At 36.6% G+C, this 14,484-nt stretch overlaps 1 protein-coding gene across 1 annotated transcript; it reads left to right on the top strand.

Moving 5' to 3' along the window:
- The first annotated feature begins 5,154 nt into the window (after nt 1–5,154).
- LOC105463834 (zinc finger protein 404) lies at nt 5,155–13,945 on the top strand. The gene is given in 3 exon segments (XM_071086204.1): nt 5,155–5,272; nt 10,731–12,048; nt 12,050–13,945. Coding segments are annotated over 3 exon segments (1,638 nt in total). The 3' UTR covers nt 12,252–13,945.
- The last annotated feature ends 539 nt before the right edge of the window (nt 13,946–14,484 follow it).

Below are 14,484 nucleotides of genomic sequence, written 5' to 3'. Positions count from 1 at the left end.
GGCTCTGAGAAGACTCGATAACGAGTTCTCAGCAATGGGAATCCCTCCTGGATATTTCCCCCTTGGAAGCTCCGAGAAGCCAGCTATGTTTGTAACTATAGCCTTTCTAAAGCTCTAGCCCAGGAACCTGCTGTGAATTAGAGACAGGTTCCACCCTAGACATCAGTGACCTTGGCCTCTCTCGTATTGGGAAGGTCAACACTGTTCCAGTTTCCCTCCTCTTCCCATCTGGTTGTGCTCAGTGAAGTAGCTGAGCAGGTACGATCATTGAGGGTATTTCCTAAGTTACTGTGCTATCCAAGAAACCCCAGATGTCTCATGATTGCCTTCTCTTTTCCAGTGCTGCCCTTCTGTTAAAAAAAAAAAAAAAAAAAAAAAAATGATCCTGAAAGAGGAAAGAATTTTTGTTACACATCTGAAAGCTAAAGTCCAGGTGAGTTTATATTTCCTCATTACTCGTAAAATGCTCTTTAATTTTAAAGACAGGAAACCCTTTCTTCTCTTTGGAAATGTCCTGTCTAACAGTGACATATCTGTGAATATGCCATTACAGCCTCCTTTCAGGGCCCTTAAGCCCTTCTCTTCATAATTTAACGTTTTGCCTACTGCGAGCTATTATATTTCTAATTGTTGACTAAAAACTAGTCTATAATGAACACCATTTTGCAGAGATCTTTGCATCCTTTTATAGCCATTCCCTAAGTATAAACCCTAGTTTCAAAATGTGAGTCAAATATCAGATATTTACCATATGCTTGTACTTGTTGGGATACAATGACAAAAAGATATAGTTACTATCCTCAAATGACTTGGTATCCAGTAAGGAAAATGAAATCAGAATAGGGATAAGAAAGATAGTTGATGTGAAAGGCCACTAGAGAAATTCAGATGACCTGTCTTGGGAGTTCACAGGGAAGAGACATTATTCTGACTATAGCAGCATTGTCAGGATATGATCAAACTGTGAGAATTCAGTGAAAGAAAATGGGTCTTACACCTTAGAGTTTTTATTCTAATGATGTTAAATGCAAAGTGACATTAAATGGAACAAGATGTCTTAACAACTGTTTGCAGGACACTGTGATTAGGAGGATAGATACAGAAGTAAAATAAACCCATCTATCAGGAATGTATAATAGGAAGCAGCTTTGAGACTACCAGTAATGCATACAAAATATCAGAGTCTCCGATTTACACTGACATAACTTTTCTACAGGCAAACGAATCATAGGGTGGATTCAGGTAATGGGAACTGATGAAAATAAAGTAAAAGCTTTCAATAAAACACAGCAGCAGTTTTTAGAGCAGCGTTGGGTCTCAAATGTAGGATGCATCAGAATCACCTGCAGGGCTTGTTCAAACAGAGTTTGCTGGGCCCCAGCGGCAGAGTTTCTAATTCAGTAGGTCTGAGGTACAGCCGAGTATCTGCATTGGTAACAAGTTCCCAGGGACTATATTTAGAGGACCTTTGTTCTAGAGTATTCTAAGCTTTTTCCTCCGGATCAAAAGATATTTACAAGGTAAGGCGGGGAGGATTTTTTCCCACCTGTTCAGAAAGAAGATTGCTCTGTTAAAAATTCAGAAATCTATCTAACTACGTCTCAAGACAAAAAGATATAGTTGCTATCCTCAAATGACTTGGTATCCAGTAAGGAAGAATAAATAAAAATAGGAATAAGTAAGATAGTTGCTTTTTTAAGAAAAGGTTTAATTTTATGAAATATACTTTTAGGAAAAGGCAGAAACCCAGGACTGTAAAATAAATATTAAGTAAGTTAATATACGGGTTTATGTTTTCCATACTTTTTTCAACTTATTGATGTCAGTTTTTCTCTCTATATTGATAAATACATATATTTTATAAATGTAATCATATTTACAAACCTATCATCATGAGAATGATGGAGTGACTCCAGCTGAGTGTTCAGCTGGACAAAATAAGGTTGTTTCTGGTATTTGACTACTATGAATAAAACTTCTATGAACATCCTTTACAAGTCTTTGTGTGGACATATGTTTTTGTTTTTCTTGGGTACATACCAAAGGGAGGGCGTGTTACCTAGTTTACATTCCAACTGCAATGTGTATAAGGTCCAGTTGCTCCTCAAACTTGCCAGTACTTCGTGTTGTCAGACATTTTAACTTTAGCCAACCTGGTGCATGTGTAGTGGTATCTCATTGTTATTTTTATTTACATTTTCCTGATAATGATGTTAACATCTTTTCATATGATATTACCTATTTTTATATACTCTTGGGTCAATCAACTATTTTCCCCATTTTTAAATTTGATTTGTCATTTTCCTATTGATTTGTAGGAATTTATAAATGTATTTTGAACACAAGTCTTTTGTGTGTGTATACAGACATAAAAAGGAGCGGGGAGGAGGAGAGAAATGGAGGGAGGGGGAGGGGGAAGGGAGAGAGAGAGAGAGAAGTAGAGAGGGAGAGAGGAAAGAGTTCTTGTGCTTCTTATTCACTTTCTTAATCGTGTCTTATTATAAATAGATGTTCTTAATTTTAACGAAGACCTATCTGCTTAGGTATGTCCACAATAAATGGGCTGGGTTATGAAATTTACATGAGGGCTTAAGAAATTTGGCTCAGGATCACAGCTAGCTTGCAACACATTTTCATCTTTCACTGTTTCAGGTCATAACCTACACAACTTCACCAGTGCCTAGGAATGTTCAAGGCCTTGCCTTGGGTTCAAACCTACAGGGGAAAACATGCAACTGAACAGGTCACAGGGAGGTCAAGGCACTCTATGAAACACAGAGAGTAGGGGAAACTTGGGGAACCTAGTTGAGTATGATTGGCATTTTTCGTTTCTTAAATGTTTGGGAGAATTCGCCACTGAATCCTCTTGGCCTGACATTATTTTTGTGAGAAGATCCTTAATACAGATTTAATTTCTTTAATAAATAAAACAATATTTAGATTTTCAATTTCTTATATCAGTTCAAATTGTGTTTTCAAGGAATTTTAACATTTCATCTACATTTTCAAGTTTATTAAAAAGTTATGAAGTTCATACAATTCTGATTTTAATGCCTGTAAAATATGTAGTGATATCTTCTTTTATATTCCTGATATTAGCAGTTTTTTCTTGATCAGTGTAACTAGAAGTTTATTATTCTTATTAATCTCTTCAGTGAAATAGCTTTGGCTTTATTGATTTTTCTTTATTGTATATCTGGGTTTTTTCTGTTATTCGTTACTTTTGGTATGTTATACTTTCTATAGGTTTAATTTGCTTTTCCTTTTCAAGCTTCTTGATGTATATCACTGGTTTTCAGCCTTTCTGTTTTGATAAAACATATATTTAAAGCTTATGTTTTCATAAACATTGGTTTACCTGCATCTCACAAGCTTTGATATATCTTACATTCGCTATCATTTAACTCAAAATATTTTCTAGCTTCCGTTGATTTATTATTTGACCAGTAACTATTTAGAAGCATCCCTTTTACACAGGCACATCTCATTTTATTGCATGTGGCTTTATTGCACTTTGCAAATATTGCAATTTTTACAAATTGAGATTTGTGGTAACCCTGCATTGAGCAAGTACATTGTCTCTGTTTTTCAACAGTGTGTGCTCGCTCTGTCTCTGTGTCACATTTTTGTAATTCTAGCAGTATTTAAAACTTTTCCATTATTTTTACGGTGACTGTGATCAGGGTCCTTGATGTTACTGTTGTAATTGCTTTGGGACACCATGAGCCACACTCATATAAGATGGTGAACTGAATGAATATATGTTCTGTGTCTTCTGACTGCTCCACCAACCAGCTATTCCTGTCTCTCTTCTTCTCTTTGTGACTTCCTATTTCCTAAAACACAACAATATTGAAATCAGGCCAATTAGTAGCCCTACAATGGCCTCTAAGTGTTCAAATGAAATGAAGAGTCCTCCATTTTTCACTTTTAATCAAAAGCTAGAAGTGATTAAGCTTAGTGAGGAAGGCATGTCAAAAGCCAAGATGGGCCAAAAGCTAGACCTCTTGTGCCAAACAGTTAGTCTAGTTGTGAATGCAAAGGAAAAGTTCTTGAAGGAAATGAAAAGTGCTACGCGAGTCATATGGAGATACTGCTGATACGGAGAAAGATTAGTGGTCCAGATAAAAGATCAAGCCAGCCATAAAATTCCCTTAGGCCAAAGCCAGAGAAAAGACCTAACTCTCTTCAATTTTGTGAAGTCTGAGAGATGTGAGGAAGCTACAGAAGAATGGTTGGATGCTAGCAGAGCTTGGTTTATAAGATTTAAGGAAAAAAGTCATCTCCATAACATAAAAGTGCAAGGTGAAGCAGCAAGTGCTGATGTATACGCTGCAGCCAGTTGTCCAGAAGATCTGGCTAAGATAATTGATGAAGGTGGCTACGTTAAACAAAAGATTTTCCATGTAGACAAAACAGCCTTCTGTTGGAAGAAGATGCCATCTAGGACTTTCATAGCTAGAGAGAAGTCAATGCCTGGCTTCAAAGGGCAGGCTGACTCTCTTGTTAGAGGCTAATGCAGCTGGTGACTGTAAGTTGAAGGCAATACTCATTTACCCTTCTGAAAATCCTAGTGTCCTTAAGAATTGTGCTAAATCTGCTCTGCCTGTGCTCTAGAAATGGGACTGTTGTGCCAAAGCCTGAATGACAGCACATCTGTTTATGGCATGGTTTACTCAATATTTTAAACCCACTGTTGAGACCTACTGCTCAGAAAGAAAAAAAAAAAGATTCAAAATATGACTGCTGATTGACAGAGTTCACCCGGGAACTCTGATGGGGATGTATGGAAAAGATAAATTTTGCTTTCATGCCTACTACCACAACATCCACCCTGCAGCCCATGGATCAAGGATTAATTTCAACTTTCAAGTTTTATTTTTTTAAGAAATACATTTCATAAAACTCTAGCTGCCATAGATTGTGATTTCTCTAATGGATCTAGGCAAAGTGAATTGAAAAGCTTCTGGAATGGATTTAACATTCTGGATGCCATTAAGAACATTCCTGATTCATAGAAAGAGGTCAAAATGTTTAACAGGAGTTTGGAAGAAACTGATTCCAACCCTCACAGATGACTTTGAGGGGTTCAAGACTTGAGTGGAGGAAGTAACTGCAGATGTGGCAAAAATAGCAAGAGAACTTAAATTAGACATGGAGCCTGAAGATGTGGCTGAATTTCTGCAATCTCATGATAAAACTTTAATGGATGAGGAGTTGCTTCTTACAGATGAGCAGCTAAAGTGGTTTCTTGAAATGGAATCTACTCCTGGTGAAAATGCTGTGAATGTTGTTGAAATGAAAGCAAATAATTTTGAATAGTACACAAGCTTAGTTGATAAAGCAGCAACAGGGTTGGAAAAGATTGACCCCAATTTTGAAAAAAGATTCCCTGTGAGTAAAATGCTATCAAACAGGATCGCATGCTACAGAGAAATCTTTTGGAAAGGAAGAGTCAATTGATGTGGCAAACTTCATTATTGTCTTTTTTTTTTTTTTTTTTTTTAAGACAGTCTTGCTCTGTCACCCAGACTGGAGTGCAGTGGCATGATCTCGGCTCGCTGCAACCTCTGCCTCCCGGGTTCAAGCACTTTTTCTGCCTCAGCGTCCCAAGTAACTGGGACTACAACTGTGCACCACCACGCCCAGCTAATTTTTTTTTTTTTTTTTTTGAGACAGAGTCTCTCTCTGTCGCCCAGGCTAGAGTGCAGTGGCACGATCTCGGCTCACTGCAGCCTACACCTCCCGTGTTCAAGCAATTCTCTGCCTCAGCCTCCAAGTAGCTGGGATGACAGGTGCCCGCCACCACGCCTGGCTAATTTTTGTATTTTTAGTAGAGGCAGGGTTTCACCATGTTGGCCAGGCTGATCTTGAACTCCTGACCTTGTGATCCACCCACCTCGGCCTCCCAAAGTGCTGGGATTACAGGTGTGAGCCACCGTGCCAGGCTAATTTTTGTATTTTTAGTAGAGACAGAGTTTCACCATGTTGGCTAGAATGGTCTCAATCTCTTGACCTCGTGATCCACCCACCTCGGCCTCTCAAAATGCTAGGATTACAGGCATAAGCCACTGCACCTGGCCCATTACTGTCTTATTTTTAGAAATTGTCATAGTCATCCCACCCTTCAGCAACACTGATCAGTCAGCAGCCATCAACATCAAGGCATTACCTTCCACCAGCAAAAAGATTATGACTCTCTGAAGGCTCAGATGACCATTAGCATTTTTTAGCAATAAAGTATATTTAAATTAAGGTATGTACCTTAATTTTTAGGCATAATGCTATTACACACTTAATAGTACAGTATAAACATAACTTTTCTATGCACTGGGAAACCAAAAAATTCATGTGGCTCACTTTACTCCAGTATTCTCTTTATCGTGGTGGTCTGGGGCCAAGCCAGCAATATCTCCATGGTCTGTCTGTATTTGGAAATATTTGAGAACCTCTTCTTTTTGAGTTCTAAGCTAATTGTAAAGGCTCAGAAAATATACATTGTTTTACATTAATCCTTTGTAATTTATAGATGCTTTATAGCACAGAATGTTATTCTGATAAATATGATGTAATCATTTGAACAGAATGTGTAGTCTGCAGTTTGGGAGTATAATGTTCATTTGGTTTAATTTGGTTAATCTTGTTCAAACTTTTATGCCTTTGTGGATTTATTTTTGGTGTCCCTATCATAGTTACCAATAGAGAGTGTTGAAATCTCTAACTTTAATTTCAAATTTGTCTCTCCTTTAATTCTGTTGACATTTATTTTATATTTTTTGAAACTATGTTATTAGGTACATACAAATATAGGCCTACCATTGTATTCTTGCTGAATTGCAGAATATGACCCTCTTTATTACTTACAATACTTCTTGCATTAAAATCTACTTTATCTGTTATTAGTATAGCTATGTCTGTTTTCTTCTGAATACTGTTTGATAGATTTTTCCATGTTTTTAAACACACGTGTCTTTACATTTAGAGAACGTTTCTTGTAAGCAGCCTAATTGATCCTATTTTTCTTTTTAACCTAATCTGCTAATATTGGTTTTGAATTGCAATGGTTAGTTCATTTACATTTACTATAATTACTTTGGTTTAAGAATGCCATCTTGCTATATGTTTTCTGTTTGTCTCATTCTTTATTTTTTAAATTGCTCTTTTCCTGACTTTTTTGTATAAATTCAGTTGTTTTTTTTTTTTTTATTCAATTTCATCTCCTCTGTCAATTTTTTGTTGTTGTTGTTTTGGGTTTTTTTTTTTTTTTTTTTGGAGATGGGGTCTCCCTCTTGCCCAGGCTGGAGTGCAATGACTCGATCTCGGCTCATTGCAACCTCCACCTCCCAAGTTCAAGCAATTCTCCTGCCTCAGCCTCCCAAGTAGCTGGGATTACAGGCACCCGCCACCATGCCTGGCTCATTCTTGTATTTTTAGAAGAGATGAGATTTTCTCATCTTGGCCAGGCTGGTCTCGAGCTCCTGACTTCAGGTGGTCTACCCTCCTCGGCCTCCCAAAGTGCTGGGATTACAGGCATGAGCTACCATGCCTGGCCTCGTCTATCAGGTTTTTCAATTGTACATGTTTGTATATTCTTTTGTTTTATGTATTTATTTTTTGAGACAGGGTCTTACTCTGTTGCCCAGGTTGGAGGGCAGTGGCATAGTCTCAGCTCACTGCAACCTGCACCTCCCAGGTTCAAGCAATTCTTCTGCCTCAGACTCCCAAGTAACTGGGATTACAGGCATGCCACCAAGCCCAGCTAATTTTTGTGTTTTTAGTAGAGACGAGGTTTCACCATGTTGGCCAGGCTGACCTCAGGTGATCCACCCACCTCAGCCTCCCGAAGTACTGGGATTACGGATATGAGCCACCACTCCTGGCCGCTGAGATATTATAATATAATATGTGTCTTTAATAGAGTCCCCATAGTGCAAGGACCTTTCAGTAGTCATTAATAGAGGTTAATATGTTAACTCCATTAACCTCCTTGCTCATCATTTTTGCTTTTATTGTCATTCCTCGATCCTATATTACAAGCCCCATAAAACATTATTATTTTCATTGCTTTAAATAATTCATTTGTTTAGTCATATCAGTCATGTCTTTACTCCATCTACAGCTGTTCATTGCTTGTTTGCATATTCATGCTTCCATCTGGGATTACTTTCCTTTAGCCTAATGCTTTCTTTTAGTATTATATTGTGGATCTATTGATAAAGAATTCTCTTAGCATTTGTTTCAACAAGTATTTAGTTCACCTTTATTTCTGAAAAATTTTTCTCTGGGTATAAAATTCAGAGTTCTCAGTTTTTTTCTTTCAGCACTTTAAAGATATACGTTCCATTCTTTAGGCTATGATAGTTTCTATTGAGAAGTCAACCATTTTTCTTACTGTTTTCTTATAGCTGACAGCTTTTTTCTTTTTAACTATGTGGTTTTAAGTTATGTTTTTCAATGTTGTTTTTCAGCAGTTTGACTATGATATCTCTAGGTGTGAATTTCCTCATTTTATTTTGATTAGGTTTGACAAGTTTTTTATTTATATATCAAGGTATTTCCTGAGCTTTGGAATGTTTTTGTTCATTATTTCTTTAAATAATTTTTCTGTCCCATTCTCTCTTATTTTCTTCTAGATGTTCAGTGTCACATTTTCACTGTTTCTTGAATTTTTCTTTTCAATTGTGTTCTCTTTTTTTCCCCTCTCTGCATAAGATTGTTGTTAATTTGAGGCGCAGTGCATTGCCTCAGACTTGTAATTCCAGCTACTTGGGAAGCTGAGGTGTGAGGATCACTTGAGCCCAGCAGTTTGAGGCTGCAGTGAGCTATGATCATACCACTGCACTCCAGCCTGGGTGACAGAATAAGACCCCATCTCTAAAATAATAATAATAAACATAGAGGATTTTTTGAAAGAAAGATCATTGTAAATTTGACTTAATGTTGCATAATAAGCTCTTTTTTTGAGACGGAGTCTCCCTATGTCACCCAGGCTGGAGTGCAGTGGCACGATCTCAGCTCACTGCAACCCCCATTTCCCCAGTTCAAGTGATTCTTCTGCCTCAGCCTTCCAAGTAGCTGGGATTACAGGCGAGTGCCACCACACCTGGCTAATTTTTGTATTTCCAGTAGTGACAGGATCTCACTATGTTGTCCAGGATGGTCTCAAACTCCTGACATCAAATGATCCACCTGCCTTGGCATCCCAAAGTGCTGGGATTACGGGCATGAGCCACCGCACCCAGCCCAATAAGCTCTTAATTAATTTTATAATTCTAAAATATTCATGTGATTGTCTTTTCAGATCTGATACTCTATTGATTTACTCCATTTTGCTCATCTTTTCCTTTCTTTTCTTTAGCATGTTAATCACATTTTCAAGCCCTTGTCTGCTAGCTCCCATATCTGGATTCTTTGTGAGTCTGTTCCTGTTGATATTTTGTTTTCTCCTGCTCATTAGTAACTTTTTCCTGTTTTTTTCATGTTTAGCAGTTATCATGTGTTGGCATAATCTATTATATGTTATAGAGACTCTGGATTATGTTATCTTCCTTTAATGAGTCTACTTCAGGGTTTTTCACCCTTGACACTGCTGACATATTTGGCTACCTAATTCTTTGTTTTAGGGACTTTCCCGTGCATTGTACATTGTTTAGCAGCATCCCTGGTCTCTTCCTACTAGATACCTTAACACCTCTGCCTACATTATGACAACCAAATGTGTCTCCAGGCATTGCCAAATGTTCTCTTAAGAACAAATTCATTGCCTGTTCAGAACCAGTGATCTACACAATGGTTTTTAATATCTACCTTATTTTCCATTATGTGAATACACAGTCATTTATTTAATTAACTACCCATCTATGTATCTTTAGATTTTTCTCCAGCTTTTTTCATTACAACTAATATGTATCATCACATTCCTTTATACATCTTCAAGCACATTTTATAATTATTTCCTTTGGACAGAGTCTCAGAAATGACCTTACATGGTTAAGTTCTTCTTATGCGGAGATTTACCTACATGTATTAATGCCCTTGATTTTCACAAGTCTACAGGACACCATAAGAATGCACTTTGCCCTACAACCTCACTAATATGTGGTACATCATCAACCTTTTAAATCTGACAACTAAATGCCTGTAAAATGACAGTATCTTATTGCTTATAAACATCATCTCTTCAGTAAAGTTACGTATCTTTTGGCAGGTGATGCCTTGATTACCTAGCTTTGGCTTCTCTGAACTCTGCTTCTCTGGTAGAGGATACCTGAAGAGATCTAGCATTTCTAAAACCGTGGCCCAGGTGAGTGGATGTCTCTTTTGCTTTTCTGACATACTGTGATTGTTTAATTCATGTAATATTTTCATTTTTTATCCTGAAACCTCCTATCTCAGAAAGCTGTCTCTTGGAACCTATTTCACATTCCTCCTCATTTGCCCTCCTTTTTTGAACTGATTTTCACAATCTTCTGTATGTTCAGTCTTCTCTCAAGAGCAGTGAACTAGTGACTTTTTCTTTGCCTACTCATAAATCTTGCATCCTTCTGTGCACTTTCATAATTTTCTGAGCCCTTCTTGCCTTTTAAAAATTGCATGGCAGTATTTTAGAATTTTCTAAACTCTTTTACTACTAACATATACACTTTTAGTTTATCACTATTTTTAATATAGATGTCCTCTCCCTACCCCTATTATTGGAAAATAGCATTTGTTTTTTCATTTTCTTCCAGACCTTGATTTCACAACTGAAAGTGACAAGCTGTCTTCAGAAAAAAGAAATTATGAGGTAAATGCATACCATCAGGAGACACTGAAAAGAAAGAAAACCTTCAACCTTATGAGGTTTATTTTCAGAAATGACCCACGGTACACAATTGAATTTGGGAGACAATAGGGACCTAAAGTGGAATGTTTTAGTCAAGTGATATTCAGAAAACATAAATCCCTTCCCCTACATCAGAGAAATAACACAAAAGAGAAATCATATGCGTGTAAGGAATATAAGAAGGGCTTTAGAAAATAGTCACACCTTACTGAACACCTGAGAGACCATACTGGTGTGAGACCCTATGAATGTAATGAATGTGGAAAAGCATTTGTAGTTTCCCAGCATTTTATTAGACATTGAAAAATCCACACTGATTTGAAACCCTATGAAGGCAATGGATGTGAGAAGGCCTTTAGGTTTTATTCACAGCTTATTCAGCATCAGATAATTCATACTGGTATGAAACCCTATGAATGTAGGCAATGTGGGAAGTCTTTTAGACTTTATTCTCACTTTACAGAACATCAGAAAATTCATATTGGCTGGAAACCCTTTGAATGTAAGGAATGTGGGGAAACGTTTAGATTATATCGACATATGTGTCTGCATCAGAAAATTCATCATGGTGTGAAACCCTATAAATGTAAAGAATGTGGAAGGGGTTTTGGTCATCATTCAGGTCTTTACCAACATAAGAAAATTCATTCTGGTGAGAAACCATATAAATGTGAACAATGTGAAAAGGCCTTTGTTCGCAGCTATCTACTTGTTGAACATCAAAGAAATCATACTGGTGAGAAACCTCATGAATGCATGGAATGTGGAAAGGCTTTTAGTAGGGGCTCAAGCCTTCTTAAACATAAGAGAATTCATAGTAGTGAGAAACTCTATGATTGTAAGGATTGTGGAAAGGCCTTTTGTAGAGGCTCTCAACTTACACAGCATCAGAGAATTCATACTGGTGAGAAGCCATATGAATGTAAAGAATGTGGGAAGACTTTTAAGCTTCATTCATATCTTATTCAACATCAGATAATTCATACTGATTTGAAGCCATATGAATGTAAGCAATGTGGGAAGGCCTTCAGTCATGTTAGAGACCTTAAGACACATCAGTCAATTCATGCTGGGGAGAAACCCTATGAATGTAAGGAATGTGGAAAAACCTTTAGACTTAATTCTCAACTAATTTATCATCAGACAATTCATACTGGTTTGAAACCCTATATATGCAAAGAATGTAAGAAGGCCTTTCGTTCTATCTCAGATCTTTCTCAACATAAGAATTCATACTGGTGAAAAACCCTATGAATGTAAAGAATGTGGTAAGGCATTTAATCGTAGTGATCGACTTACTCAACATCAGAGAATTCATACTGGTGTGAAACCACACAAATGCAAAGAATCTGGTAAGGCCTTTAGTCATTGCTATCAACTTAGTCAACATCAAAGATTTCACCGTGGTGAGAGATTCTTAATGTAATAAGAGGGAAAGCCTTTAGCCATGGCACATCTTTTACCGTTGTCACTATTATGATGCTATAGTGAAGATTTTTTTTTTTTTTTTTTGAGACGGATTCTCACTCTGTTGCCCAGGCTGGAGTGCAGCGGCACTATCTCGGCTCACTGCAAGCTCCGCCCCCCAGGTTCACGCCATCCTCCTGCCTCAGCCTCCAGAGCAGCTGGGACTACAGGCACCCGCCACCATGCCTGGCTAATTTTTTGTATTTTTTTTTAGTAGAGATGGGGTTTTGCCATGTAGCCAGGATGGTCTTGATCTCCTGACCTCATGATCCACCTGCCTTGGCCTCCCAAAGTGCTAGGATTACAGGTGTGAGCCACCACGCCCAGCCTATAGAGAAGATTAAACTAGTTAATATAGAATATAAACACTTGGAAAGGCATCTGGCACATAGTATTTGCTTACTAAATATATTATTTTTATGATAATTGTTAGAATTACTAAAAATAAATTTTATAGAAGGACGACCTATGAGTGTGATATTTTCAAAATGTTCTATCATCACTTCATATAATTTTTTCTGGACAAAATCCTGTAGAATATATTAAATGAGAAATTTTTAAATTCAAAATTCATACCCCTGAAGATTAATGCTGGAATAAATACTGTGTATTTACTGAATAATGAAAGTATAGCTGTTGAAAATTAGAGAGTGGTTTAAAGAAATTTTTTCACAAATTTTGTAATACAGATAACATACATTTGACATCCTCTACAATTAAAATAAATTAGAAATGAGCAGTTAGGTAGCCAAAAGACGGATATTAACTTGGAAAAGTTTCCCCAAGTTTATGAAAATGTTAAGATTTACATACTTAGAGAAAAGGTAACTGTTTACAGTGGTGCAATGAAGGCTTGTTTGCCCTTCACCTAGTTTTAGTACATCTGATGTCTCTCTTTTTTATATGTATATACTAACACATATATACACACAAATACATATATACCCATACATGTCTCATATCTATGTATATACATAGACATATATATCATACTTATTACACATGAATATATATATTACATACATAATTTTTCCTGTTTTTTGAGCGAATGTTTTAGGTATCATTCACCTCTAAAAAGCAACGTACAACTGCTAGGATCAAAATTAATCTTCTAGATGTCTACTTAACTATTGTCATAAAAAATTAAGTAACCCTATAATGTCTTAAAATATTTACTCCATTTGCAAATTTCTTCAATTTTTAAAATAATGGCTTTTAGACTGGCTTTTTTACAAGCCAAGAACTAAACTAATCTCATATATTTTATATGATTATGACTTATTAAGTCTGTTTTAGTCAAGAGCCTACCCTTCATCATTTTGTGACATAGACTTTTAGAGACTTTAGATTTGACCTAAATAGTGTTGCACATCCTGTGTTTGTCTTATTGTTTCTGAAGGTGTGATTAACTTGTTTCTTTGTCCTCTATATTTACTGTGACCTGGAGGTTATGATTAGAGGCTTGATTGGGTTTCAGATTAAATATTTTTAAAAGACTACTTCATAGATAGTATTGTGTACTTAATATTGTAAAATGTCAGGTGGCCTACAAGTGAAACTATGTTTTATCCCTTGATTCATGTATTGACCACCAGCTCCTTCCATTGTATGGGTGAATTTTTTCTTTGCAATTAAATAAGTAATCCATGGAAAGTCATGTTGGAAATTTAAACAGTCTTCTGTATTCTATTTTTAGAGATGGGGTATTGCTATGTTGCCCAGGCTAGAATTCAGTGGCTATTCACAGATGTGATATAGCACACTATAGCCTTGAACTCCTGGGCTAAGGCAATCCTCCTGCCTCAACCTCTGGAGTAGCTGGGACTATAGGCACACAGTGCTACGTCCAGTTGCTTAAAGAAATTAAGATGAAAATCCTCATCTTTTATATTTACCCATATATTTACTATTTCCCATGCTCTTTATTTCTTTCCAGAGATCTGACTTTTTCTCTGGTGTCATTTTCCTACAGTTTGAGGAACTTAACTTAGCATTTCTTGGAGTGAATATCTGCTGGTGATGAATTTTCATAGTTTCTTTTATTGAAATGCCCTTAGTTTTTAAGGATTTTTTCTAGCTATAGAATTCTGGGTTGGCAGTTTTTTGGAGATATATGAATATATATGTGTGTATATGCACACACACAAAGAATACACACACATATATATACTTATAAAAGTAAAGAGATATAT

Source organism: Macaca nemestrina, chromosome 20, assembly GCF_043159975.1.
Source record: "Macaca nemestrina isolate mMacNem1 chromosome 20, mMacNem.hap1, whole genome shotgun sequence".
Classification (NCBI taxonomy): Eukaryota; Metazoa; Chordata; class Mammalia; order Primates; family Cercopithecidae; genus Macaca; species Macaca nemestrina.
This window is presented reverse-complemented; position numbering and strand designations above follow the sequence as displayed.